Source organism: Plutella xylostella, chromosome 10, assembly GCF_932276165.1.
Source record: "Plutella xylostella chromosome 10, ilPluXylo3.1, whole genome shotgun sequence".
NCBI lineage: Eukaryota > Metazoa > Arthropoda > Insecta > Lepidoptera > Plutellidae > Plutella > Plutella xylostella.
The window spans coordinates 777,149-791,334 of record NC_063990.1 but is presented as its reverse complement, the minus strand read 5'-3'; the positions used below and the strand labels follow the sequence as shown (position 1 = coordinate 791,334).

The following is a 14,186-nucleotide window of genomic DNA, read 5'->3' as shown; positions in this document are numbered from 1 at the left end:
TCGATTGATTTTGAATTTATTGGTCTAAATCCGCCTCCGCGTCTCGTCTGATCTCATCATTTGAAATTGGAACTGTGTGATGCATCAGTTGTGATTGGTGGGGACACGTACTGATATTGGGAGTGGTTTGAAGGCGTGATGTAACGTGGCTACCAGTCCGTCCGTTAAAATATAAAGCTTAATTTCAAAACCTTATTTCTTTAAAATTTTGAAATATTTATAAGATTTTCTCATATCTGCAAATAATTGATTCTACCTTAGATAATTATTTACCTATTATATATATATATATATATATTTATTATATAGTATAGTATTATATATTGAATCTATTAGATACTTAAGTTGATGAACATTTCATTTTAAGTGAACAAAATGTATATTACCTACTCGTATATCCATATAAAAATAAACGTTTAAATCTAAACCTAACACTAGCAATGACGTTCTCAACAGAAATCTTAAGACCGGTGATCAGTTAGGAACTAGTCATGGGAGTCCTGAGATTGTCGATTCATCTTCGACGCTCGAGCTCGCGACGGTGGATAGAATACGCCAAACTTAAAAAATATATTTATAAAACTGCCAACGCTCTGTGGGTGCACTGAAAACCTATTTATTTGCGCTGCATTTCAAAATGTCCCGCTTCTAATGTTTACTTAGAGCTCGAGTATCTTTGCTGGGTAAAGTTTGTGTGTGTGTGTGTGCTTACTTGTCTCTGTGTGTATGTGGGCTTGTGGTTCTCATTAAAACTTTTAACTAAATAAAAAAAAACTATGGTACAAATTAAATAAATGATGCTGCTATGTGAATAAATGTCAAATGTCACTGTTGCAATTTATTGGTATTTTACTGGTAATTATAGTTTTCCATGGCAACTCACATCTATGCTACTATATACACGGTGTTGCAAAAAGGGTATACTAAGCCGAAACCTACGTATGCAGAATGTTATATCTAAGCCCAAAAATTAAAGCAGAATGTCAAAATCCGCGAAAAAAAAAACGTTCTCCATAAAAAAAGTCACGTGATCATCAAGGTTTCTATGCTGATGCTTTTTGCAACATTCTGTATTCTTGAATTTCATACATAAGTACAGTTTCAAATAAACGTCAAGCAAAATCTCCGACGTACCGCCATGGATCCGCCATACACCACCGCCACACTCCACACTTACCTGAAAGAGAGAAAAAACACATTAAAATGGTATTTGCGCGGGCTACAAACACGCGAATCAAAGCCATGTATCATCTCTTTTCAACGAGCCCGCGTTTCTTCCATATTGAGTTTGTAATCATACGTCTTATTTGTGAGTAAATACATCCCACTGACATTTTCAATTTACAAGGACTCAGATAGAGAGTATCAGCCTAAATGAGAAATTTAAATGGAGGCAAGAATTCTCTTAAAGCAATCAGTTTAAAGGAAATTTATTATTTAAGGGGTTTATCTAAATTTGAAGACTTATTTTAAGATGAGAGGTTTAAACGTTCATTTAGATAATCTACTTTTGAATGTTTTAAAATCTTTCAGTAATTTATCATTAGGTATTTATCTAAGCTATTAATACTTAAAACACACGTATCACTAAATTATAATATTATATCTCGTAACCTACACAATCCATAATCGCATAGATTTATCAACTAATTTCAGGCGTAAAATTCAAACATTAAAAACCGATACTTCTGTTACAATACCACAAATACCTTACGAGTCGTTTACTTCATAAAAGCCCCTTAACGTCACATTAAAAAGTAAATCAATAGGAATACCTACTGACCTTTTTGTGTAAAAAAAATGCTGGGGGTCACTTTTAAATCGACGAAAGAACGAACGAGAATTGCCATGCAATAGGCACTCTTAATGCAAAGACATAGAGTCGCGGTTAGCGCTGCAGTTTTGTTTTTCCGAAGCATCGAGCGCTGCGCGAAACACAGCTCTATCTCGTTGTATTAACGTTGTGACTATTCTCGTTCGTTCGTTCTTTGATTTAGAAAGTAACCCCCCTGAACCTTTTTTCGTCCATTGGTCTTTCCAATAACAAATGTAATATGACATGGTCTCTGGTCTCGTACATTTCAGATAATGCGATATTAGTAGTGACTCATTGGGTCTCTACAGTGTACGAGTAATGTGCTGGCACAACGTTCCCACATTACCTTCAATATGCGTTCACAGAGAATTGATTCTCGTTCAAGTGACTCATTATGATGTTTATTTGGATATGATTTTGTCAAAAACAGTTTACATGATTAGGTAGGTACATCTACTGGCTTTCTGGCGTGAGCTTGGGTGGCTTAATAACTAGTCACCCCATAGGTATTTCACGCATAATGGCCCACCTTAGAGGCTAAATGCGGAAAATCAGCTCGCCTATATAGATAGATAGATAGATAGATAGATAGGTACCTACTTAAAAGAAGTGCAACAATACTTTTTTTAATGCCAATAATAGTATTATTATTACATAGTTTCAATTAAGATTACGGTTGTTTTTTCCTAATTGCGAAAAATAGAGTCGTAAACAGTTACTGTTTATAAATAAAAGCTACATGCTTACCTACTGTAGGTAAGCATGTAGCTTTTATTTTGACTTTGTTACGAGTTTGTTAAATCAAATTAACAGCTATCCTCATACCACCACCAACATAAATTATCAATAAACAATCCATAAGCATCGTCGCTCGCCTTTCAAACAACTGTCAGACCCATACAAGTTACGTCAGATTTGACAAGCGGGTGACGCTGCTAAGGCCGAATTTTTTGATCCGTGGTCAACTTTAACCATTAGTCAAGTCACTTGTCAAACATGACAGCTGCATACGAATTTTGTTGGATTTTAACTAATGGTAGCCATTTTTGACCAATAGTTGAGTTAACTAGGGATCAAAAAACTGGCCCTTAGGATTGTTAATTGATAATGTCCGGGGGTGATAACCCCACAGGCCTAAAATTTTACATTAATGATGCAGATTATATTACATGTTTGTAATGTATCGGGAATTCATTAGAGAACATTCATCCCTTCGATAGGGTGAGTGCACCTATTATAGACACTTGCCGCAAATTATTGAGTTCGCTGCTAATTGAAGCAGCAATACCGATGTGAATTATGCGAGCGTGCACCCTATACAGGGTGTTGCTAACAGGGTATACTATGCCGGTCGAATGGCGTAGTGGTTAGTGGCCCTGACTGCTATGCCGAAGGTCCCGGGTTCGATTCCCGGCTGGGGCAGATATTTGTTTAAAGACAGATATTTGTACTCAGGTCTTGGGTGTTGATATTTATATTTAATATGTATCTATCTATGTATTTGTGTAGATATATGAGCTGTCCGATACCCATAACACAGGCTCTGCCTAGCTTGGGGTCGGATGGCCGTGTGTGAGATGTCCCCACATATTATATTATTATTATGCAGAAACCTAGAGTTTGCAACACCCTGTGGAGTGTGGGAACCATGTATGTAGGTACAAATATTTACACTATTAGCTAGTACCGTGAATTAAGTAAGTACTCTAGAGACGCATTATGAAAAATTTTGATCGTGCATATATGTTTCCCACACAGAGAGTTATTTATATTTATTTACTTCATTTGTTTATAAATGAAGAATCGTATAGTATAGTAGGTATATGTATATTTTGCATATTCCATACGCTACATAAACTGTATTGAAAATGAATGGTAGCGATGAACGTGTAGTAATCGTAACTTATAACTGGTTAAGTTAGGTATTTTGAAAGTGAATGTTTAAATTTGTAACCACAACACCAAAACATTGTTTGATTCTTCTTTTTACTTATCTAGTTTCTACAAACAAGGCGAGACAGCTGGAGAGTATTTTGTAAATACCTAATTGACGTTTATGAGAAAATTGTGTTTCTATCCGATGAATAAAAGACTTTGACTTTGAATCTGTCCCTAAGGTGCTTACATAGAGATACTGGGTTCCCTGTATCTACCTTTACCGGTAACCTGCTGATTATCTTGCTGCGAGTGCGCTAGAGCATTTCACGGTTTTAAATCTCTCAGTGAGCGCTACGTAATCAAGTTATCGGTAGGGATAGATACCTACAGGGAACCCGATTCTTTATGTAAGCAGCCTAACACGGGCGTTCCGGTGGACAAATCTAGAACATTTCAGAATTGAATGCCCGCTTCAGCAGTCGGCAGGATACTCTGACCTTCTCCCAGTCAGCGCAAATCCGAGCGGCGGTGTATGGAATATCAAGTGCTTCAAAGTTCAAACCTAGGTCTTGAAGTAAATCCTCTGTTGAGGACAGCTTATATTTTTCTATAAATATTGGGAACCCTTTTTGGGTAAAAAGCCTCCTCTTGCATGTATTTCATGTTATTATGTTTGTGTAAAAAGTAACCTTAGAATAATAACGGCCTCGCGATTACGAACTTATATCGGCTTTATCGACTAGATAATCGTCATTATATTTATTAACACGTGTCATGGGAGATGCCATGTAGGTAATACATTTAGTAGTCAGTCAAGTCATTTTAGAACAATCAAAAACCGTGCATATTCATTTATTTTTAAAGTCGCGCCCTCGGTAAAGAGACTCGCATTGATTAACGCTCCCCAAACTTGCCAGGCACAAAAACTAAGTTGCGGACTACCCCGGGATCTTTACCTAATTCCGCGTCTGAAAGCAAACTTCGATAAGGCAACTCCCGACAGTCTGAGATACGGCAGTGGGTATCTTCAGGGGAATAAATTCAGTTCTGAAATGAAAAGCTGGCGCGACCCCTGATTGCGTCCTGAGGAGACTTTATGTAGATCTCCACTTGTTTTATGAGATTGCGCGGTTTCTGCACGCCGATAAAATCTGCGCGCCGCAACAAATGCTCGGAAACGTATTTCTAAACGTTCTAATTTGGAAATAATGCTACAGTCTATTGCAATAAAAAATATTTTTTTGAAATAAAAATATGATTATTTTAATACTTTGCCTTGTAAATAGGTAACTGTGCCTAATTTATATATAACAGTTCAATATTGAAACAAACAAAACAGAATGTAACTCTAACTCCAACGGTGGAACATAATCGTGTTTCTATTCAAAGAGTACAACGAGGAGAAGCAATTGAAGGCATATTTCCCGCCTTGAGTCCCCGTTTCGTTCCGGCTGCCCTTAATTAAAACATAAACGACTTTGGAAAAAGGAACGTCTCAACAAGAATGAATTAGAAACGTGAATTGCATTTTTTTTTGTGAACATTTGCGTCACTGGCTGGAAATCTTTTTTTTCTACAGTTGTGTTCACCTCACAAAAAACAGCAATAATGTTAATTATTTTCTTTTTTTCTATAATAAATTTGTTTTACTTACTGCGTAGTCTGGAACATTATATATATTTTATATAAAGTGACATTTCGAGTGAAACACACAATACACTCGCAATTTAGTGCTATATCAATGGAACTTTTGGAAAAGTCCCTCCTCTCTATACAGGGTGTTGTAAAAAGGGTATACTAAGCCGAAACCTACATATGCAGCATGTTATATCTAAGCCCGAAACTGAAATCAGAATTTGAAAATTCGCGAAAAAAAAAAAACATTTTCCATAGAAACTTTGTTGGTCACGTGACTTTTTCTATGGATTTTTTTTTTCGCGAATTTCTAAATTCTGATTTCAGTTTCGGGCTTAGATATAACATGCTGCACATGTAGGTATCGGCTTAGTATACCAATTTTGCAACACCCTGTATAAATTATAACACTAAAAACTACCTATTAACATCAAATAAAATGGCCAACAAATGGCGAAAACCAACATAAATAAAAAGGGTCTAACTCGGACAATATAGCCGTCCCTATATACAGGTGCAAATGTCTTTGGACTATCATAAATTGTGGGCACTCTACTTGTGGCCCTCGCGCCGATTAAACCGCTATTATGCTAGACATTACACATTTATTGTCTACTAAAACGGATATTTTTCATACCCTCTTGAACTTGACTCTTATAGCTAACGGAATAGTGAAGATAATTAATTGGGAATCTGGAAGTTGTTTTGTACATTTTAAGGAGAATTGAATAGAGAGCTATGCTATTTTATATGGGAGTCTAAGTACCTGGCTCTCTCGAGTGGAACCTTTGTACATTTTCCGAAGGTTTAAACTCCATCCTTCTATCCCATAGAACAACGTGGACTCTGGTCCATACTCAACGTTCTAGCCGGATGACCATTTCCAAGTTTTGACATTGACGTTCATCGATGAGCCTGCGATGTTTTACAGTCCATCTATAAAGACTGACCATGAAAATAAAAAGTTTCGACTGTCTGGTTATCGCGAAGTCAAACTAAGTAACATTTATGAAGTGATTAGTGTCAAATTCAATCGTACACGTACAAAACGTTTGTCAAAACAAGTTCACGATAGGGAGGCTGACCTACTGCACAAGTAAAATAAAATATCAACTTGTCATCAAACAAGTCATTCACCCCATTGTTCGGGGATCCTTGTGAAACGAAGTTTTAATAACATTTTACAAGTTCTTACTCAACTGGAAACTTTTCAATTTGAGCAATCTGCGGCCTGCACGACCCCAAAGTTAAACCCCTGTTTAACTACGTTTAAGTTTATAATCGTGGACCTACCGTGTTTGCACTTTTTGGGTCAAAGGTTTGTATTTAGCGGTGTTTTAAAAATAAAGCATTGATTGGATTTATTAATAAATTCTTCAGTTTTTGGCTGGACCAGATTTTTGTCTGGTCTTTTGGAAATCTTATTGTTTTATTTTGTGTGTGTAATAAACTTGCGTATGCTTTTGTTTTGTGTATATCTGCTGTGTATTAATAAACATCAAACAACAACAAATAATAAATAATAAAATAAATATGTGGGGACATTTCACACACGGCCATCCGACCCTAAGCTAGGCAGAACCTATGTTATGGGTGTCGGACAGCTGATATATCTACACATGTACATAGATAGATACATACTAATTATTAATATCAACACCTAAGACCCGAGTACAAATATCTGTCTTTAAACAAATACATATGTGCCCCAGCCGAGAATCGAACCCGGGACCTTCGGCATAGTAGTCAGAGTCACTAACCACTACACCACTCAGCCGCCAACAACAACAAAACACCATACCAAAAGTAAGCCAAACCTAAGTGAAAAACTTGTCTTATGATATGAGTTTATAACAAAATATGCACCATAAAGTACCAAGGCAGCATAGACCGCGGCGGTTGTTCGGCTAAGCTCGTCATTAGGCGCGGCGCCAACCCGTAGCTGTCAGATTAACTCAAAATTTACGTAAAAGCCTCGACGGCCAATACTTAATCTTGCTTATTAAGTTTTTCGGCCACTCCACGCTTACATTCGGTAATATTTTCGTGGCTTAGTTTTATTACCTTCATTATAACGCTATAAAATTATTATTTTTTTATTATAAATACACATAAATTATGCGCTGTATTATGTTACCCCGTACTCTTTACGCATATGGGATTAATGTACACTACTTTTACATCGTTTAAACTTTATACCAAACTCTGTTAAAATAACTACATAAGTCAGTTACAGTAAGTACCACATCAAATAAAGTATATGTTATATAATAAGACCATATTGGCCAAAATTATGTAAATTAGTTAAAACAAGTAATCAAAGTATATTATGGTGCTACGGAATTGTTCGTAGCATGCGTAGCCGCCGTAGCATCGCACTAATGCAAGTCCGCACTCCATAATATTTTCAAGTTATAAAGAGAATCATTTGACATTGCATAATTTACTATAACTTTCGTTTTTTTTCTATAAAAGTTAGATTTTTGGTTTCATTACATTCCTAAAGTCCCAAACACACTGTTATACGTCCATAAAACGGTTACACCCGCGCCGCATCGCAACAGGGTCTAAATGAACATCGAAATAAGCCGTACCTTCCGGATTAGCACTTAAATAACCTGGTTAATTCCTTTTCGGTAATTATGTCTGCTCATAATAGGGTCTTGAGCTATCCCGAGCCGATAATACGTTTTTACTTAACCATCACTAAGTAATGGTATTTTCATTTGGTGTTACTTGGAAATGGAGTGTTTGGACCAAAAATGGGGTATTTTTACCGTAAAATTGAGTTTTATTAGGAGTAAATTTATATTTTGGTTATTCAATAATTTATTTACTGACGAAATTTGAAACTTGATGGTTTGAACTCAAAAGTGAGTTTGAAAAAAAATCAGTTTAAGAAGCAAGTATAGGTATACTTATACTTGCTTCGAATTTATAAAAGGTGATCAGACTAAAGAGCTAGGTCTTCCTCAATATTATATATACTACTTTGCTACACACATTTTAGGCCATGGTGCAAACATTTTCATTCCATTCGTAGAATTGTCGATGGTACCAGGAGTGCAGGTGATGCTGGAGGTAAGTGGTCGCTTCAGCGTCGCTCCATTAATCAACCTCCGCGGGCAGATGCTGCCCTGGTACTTGGTACAGTCTCTACGAAAAACCTCTCCAACTCTACATTTATCAAAATTGCGGACGGTTCCTTTTGCAACCGGTCTTATTTTATTTATACTTTATAGGTATAAAGATAAAAATAAGTTTTATCTATCTATTTATCTAACTGCTTCCGCTAGTTAAAGCCTCTGTCAAATGCCCGCCAAATTCATATAATGACGCATGAAAACAGAGCCTTTAATTGACCACAGTCATAAATGAATTTCTCGCAACTTGGGATTACATTTCACCACGACACAACCCCTACTCATCAATACGCGAAGAAGAATCAGAATGGGATGGATGCAAAGGGAACAACCCACGCAGGTAACTGTATCCAATAAACGAGATGGACTCAGAATGAAAGTTATAGCGCCATTGATCTAAGCAGATAAATGACACGGAGGAAGGGTGATGGTGGCCAGAACCACTTCTGTTGTATACATTAGCGAGATTCGGAAGACTCAGTATAAAGGATGATTAATGAGTGACTTATCAATTTATCAAAGTCTATTCAATTGTTATATTGAAAGGATATTTGAGAAATTATAGACGATTTTGCGCACATAAAACTAGTGATCATAATTTAGTATAGGTTATAGTAGTGGAAGTGGAGCTACTGCAATATTGGTGCCGGGTGGCTCTAATGAACTGTGATCTTTACTCTGAAAAAATATATCTAATCATAATAGGAGACGACTGAATGGCGAAGTGGTTAGTGACCCTGACTACTGAGCCGAAGGTCCCGGGTTCGATTCCCGGCTGGGGCAGATATTTGTTTAAACACAGATATTTGTTCTCGGGTCTTGGATGTGCCCGTAAAATGGCAATAGGCCCGCCCCCTATTACATTGGGACTAACATAACACTGGCAAAAAGTGGGTGCAGCAATGTACCTTTGCCTACCCCGCAAGGGAGTACATTAGTATAAGGTTTGAGTGTTTGTATTTATTTATATCTAATCATCAAGTAGGTGGTACCTATGTTACATACAAATTGAACACATTTCAGTGATGTAAATTTGTTCAACTACGTAATTTAGTAAATAACAATTGCGATATGTTTTGTTTAGGAAACATGTACATATTTTTGCTTCATATCGCAAATTTTTTAAACAAGTACCTACTGCCAATCCCCGCCGAGACAAATGCATATTTCTGCAGCGCGCCGCGAACTCCGACATAAATTCCGCAGCGGCGCCATTGTTTTCCCTTCCTCTGCTGTTAACTTTTGCACATTGATTTTTTACAAAGCACAAACACATCTGCAAATACATTTTGGCGGGCACTGTCCACTGGCAGCCAGCCAGACACTTTACATCGTAAAGTATGTCCCACGCTCCTGAAAGGATTTAAGATTTTATAGTGCTGTTCGCCAAGCTAAAGTGGTGCTTAGCGCGAGGTGTTTGAAGTCATTGCAAGTGAATTGTGCACATACATAGGTTGAAATGTGACGCATTGAGTGAATGGAGCGTTTGTTTTATTTATGCTGCGTAGCGACGCTGCGACGAGTCAAATTGGGTGTTTTACGTAGGTACGGTTCGATATTCAAAGTGCATAAAAAAAATTACGTTAAAAATATTACTTACCTATGCACAAATCTGCACTGTTTTTATGTTTTTTTAAAGGGTCCTTTCTTTTCATCTGAATGAGTTTTTCTAGAATGATAAAGAAGATGATGATACAGGTTTCGTGTCAGGTGTCGTGCAGGAGTCTTTGTCCTTGCGGCATTGCTGTTTCACATCAAATTTCTATCATTCCATCCTACCAGTCCATAACACAGGTTCACACCTACTATGGAATCCATGTAACCAATAATACATTATTATTACTTTTAGTGCCAATTTCTCCATAGTAGGTTATCTAACCGACAGGGATTGATTTATAAATAAAATGTCATCTCCATATAAAATTCATGACAGATGTGTCAAAAGTCAACCACTTCTCCTTGGTTACGCTCTAACCGACTATGGAGAAATTGGCACTTGAGAAAAAGAGAGAAGAGAATTGAGAAGGTGTAAGATTGTTAAGTTGGTTAAATAAATACCTTTTTCATTTGTATTTTTTTTTTATTATTTTGTAGCATAAACAGACAACTTTATTATTGACATAGTTGTTAAACTGTAAAAGATGAATTCAAGAATAATTATTTGCATGCATCTTAAGCCTGAACTTGCCTGAGCCTGGTTTTCCAGATATGGAGTCTAGACTTTGTTTGTGAGAAGTATGATGACATCTCATTATCATTAGCTTGATTAGCTTAAAGTAGTTAAATAGCCATTTTGGACAAAATATAAGTCCTTAAACCAAAGAGGCAAAAAGTTACTTACTTTGAAAAGTACCTACTTAAAGCCTACAGGTAAAATGTAACCTCAAAACGAGAATGACACGGCTACTCGAGTGGCTGGGAACTTGAACCCTTCCAAACGCTCCATCTTTGCTTCAGCGGCTGATTTGCATAATTTCTCCACAAAAATTCCCATTTAGTTTTAATTAACTTGAGAAAACTCAGCTCAAACACAAAGGGGGCCTTCTGTGGCGACACAGAACACCCATTATTTAAAGATAATAATAATCAGTAAAAAGGTTTTATGAATTTACTTGCTAATTTTTTACCTTTTTCAACTACAAAGATCAAGTTGTGAAAAAAATATAAGCTCGGTTGAGTGGCTTATATAATAACAGTTGTTTAACTAATTTCTTTTTTCGTAGGTATACATGGAAATTCTGACCAAACGGATTCTCACAAATGTATGGAGAAACAGCGACGGCAATGCCGAATTGCCGATGAAGTGAACGCACTTGTGTGAATTTCTATAAAAATAATTTTTATTTATTTATACTTTATTGCACAATTTACAATCGTAATAATGTACAACTAGGTGGACTTAATGCTAAAAGCATTTTCTGCCAGTCAACCTGCAGGAGGTACGAGGATCAAAAAGTACGGGTGTGCAAAAAAGAAAAAAAAAAAAGATCAAAACATAATTATGATTGTGGAGTTCCTAAAATAAAATAATACCTAAACCCTAAAACTAAGTAAATAAATATATAATATATATGACCCTAAACCTACTAATACCAAAATACTATACAATACATATAAATCATAAATATATACAAATATATTATATATATATATATATTAAGAATACCTACTAAATGCAATGCTTCTCCTGCATAAGATGCCGAAAGCTTCCCTGTAATTTCAGCGTAAACCTCCTAGAAGATAACAGCGATAGCGCCTCGGCTATCCACGTTGAGCTCTGAGCAGCGATTATAAGATTCGAATCCTCCGTTTACGTTGCGTAACGTCAACTGTCACTGTCAAAATGTAAGGCAAATTTGTTAGTTCCAAAAGTGACATTTGTTTTTTCTATGTTAGGTGGAATTTCACAAAACGCTTAGTATATAGCCTGTCATACGTCTGTCAGTTAGTGCTTAATGTATTTAAAATTTGATTTAAATACTATTTTCGAAAATAGTATCGAATCCTGTGATCGCACTTCTGGAGATGAATCATGCCATCCAAGTTTACACTTTCATCAAGTTACAGACACTTCGCAGTATTTGTCTTTGGTTTCCAAGGAATGAAATCTATCCGTTATTTACAGGCGAGAGACTCGGATAGAATTAGTTTTCAAAGTGATTAATTAAACGTTTAAAACGGGAGTTTCCGGTGGATTAAGTGTTTTATTAAAATATCAGATTGGTTGCTTAAATTTATTTATTTATTTGTTTAAAAATTTAAAAGACATTATTTTTATATTTCTTTTAGTATCGAATATATTATTTTACCTGTTGTTACATATACATACATACTACTTACCTATATTTTATTCTATTTTTGTTCACAAATAACGAGGACACAGACACAGTTACAGAAATGTAGGTATGTCTTCGCCCCTTAGACAAGTACTTCGCCCACATTTCCTTCGCAGAAATGAACCTATTGTGACCTCATTTAATTACGCTTTCGACTCAAAATAAATTTCCAATTTCCGCTTTAAACCCACATTGTCGTCACAACAAAATCGCCGAGCTCAAAACCCGATGAGGCCCCACATCTAAACAAACGCGCCATCAATTCGGAGCACAAATAAGGCTAGTTACACACCGAGCGACTATTTGTCACGGGCAGCGCGACCGCAATTCATTTATTGGCGGCGCTGAAGCGAGCCCATTGAGTGCGCGCGGTGTAAACCCGCCCCATTTGTTTGATTGAAACAGTGGCCGAAGTGATGCACCTGTGAGAGAAATGGACCGGCCGGTGGTCGGATACAAATCGTGCCGGCTTAGCAAAGGCCCCGGGTTTTGAGGTTTAGCGAAAATTTAGATTTCGAGTCTTCACTCCACGTTATTTGCGGTGAGGATACTGAGACGCGGCCGCGGGCCGGCGCGGTCGGTGTGGGTTTGCTATGTTGTATTCAATGAATATGAGTAACCTATTTCTACTATCGAATAAATATACGAATAGTTATGGTTGGTAGGTACCTATCTATTCTTTGTTATGCTAGAAGAATTCTGTTCAAAGAGTTGCCTTTGACCAATCAGAAATGCACGAGCTAGAAATTCAAAAGCTATGCAGGAGAAGAAGTGATTTTAATTGCCGCCCCAAACTCGCCTTGTGTAGCTGCACTTTATGCAAACGGTCATCCCATCATTTCAAACTTCGAACAGTGTCGCTCTACGTATCGACACACACGAGTGTTGGTGTGAGTGTGTGTCGTGGTGTGCGTTTACAAATCGACTGAGAGAGCGCCGTATATCGGTGATGGATAGCTAACTGCGGTGTGAAACTGGGTACCAGGAGACCAGAGCCAGTCACTCTGTCATAGTCCGCTGTCTTGGACAGTGAATATTCTGGATGCTTTATCGGGATTTACGATGTTAACTTTCAGTTCGGTCAATGTCAAAGTTTATGTTTTATTTTCATGTAGTTATTGATTTTGTACCTAAGAGTAAAAAAATGAAGATTTTTAACATCCTTTACGGATATTGATGCTTATATAGGTAGGTACCTACTATTGTAACAATTTTATGTGATAAGTCGGTACCTAACAAACAAACAGTTTAAGTACATGACCGAGCTATAAAAGCTCATGCGCAGCGATCACGATCCGATGCTCAAACGCAACAAGGGAAAGAGACAGCAATTCTAGAAAGAGACAGCAACAGTAGACTCACCTCCGGACGCGGCGAGCAGGCCGTGCGCGCGCAGAAGCGCCAGCAGCAGCAGCGGCAGCAGCGGGCGGCGCCGCATGCCGCGCGACACCGCTCCGCCCGCGCCGCGCCGCCGCGAGCCTCCGCGCTCGCCCTCACCTGCTGACAAGGGGAGTCGGTTAGCCTCTTGGTAGCTCATGGACGCCTGGTACTTTTGCCTAGTATTAGTTCTTGTATGTTGAATAGAGGTTATGCTATTTGCTTTGTCATTGACACCTGCTGTCAAGGGAGTAGGTTAGCCTCTTAGCAGCTTATGGACGACTGGTACTTTTGCCAAGTATTACAGTTCTTGTATGTTGAACAGAGGTGCTATTTGCTTTGGCATTGTTACACCCTCTGATAAGGGGAGTAGGTTAGTCTTTTGAAAGCTCATGGGTGCCTGGTACTTTTGCCAAGACCTGACATTATTAATTCACAGCATCACAATCATACCATACATGCCTTGTAGCCTGTAGTATCTATATTAAAAGTTGAAGACCA

The 14,186-nt window shown here is 37.5% G+C and overlaps 1 protein-coding gene across 13 annotated transcripts in view; it reads right to left on the bottom strand.

Annotated features, from left to right (window-relative positions):
- Window positions 1–14,186, bottom strand: part of LOC105382920 (disintegrin and metalloproteinase domain-containing protein 11) — a 388,227-nt gene that overhangs the window by 260,028 nt on the left and 114,013 nt on the right. For 11 of the 13 annotated variants that reach the window (XM_048623425.1, XM_048623415.1, XM_048623418.1 and 8 more), the window contains exon 4: window positions 13,671–13,808. In XM_048623425.1, the coding sequence (XP_048479382.1) occupies window positions 13,671–13,808 (138 nt within the window). The remainder of the gene's footprint in view (window positions 1–13,670; window positions 13,809–14,186) is intronic. The other 2 variants (XM_048623417.1, XM_048623426.1) reach the window with 1 other exon arrangement.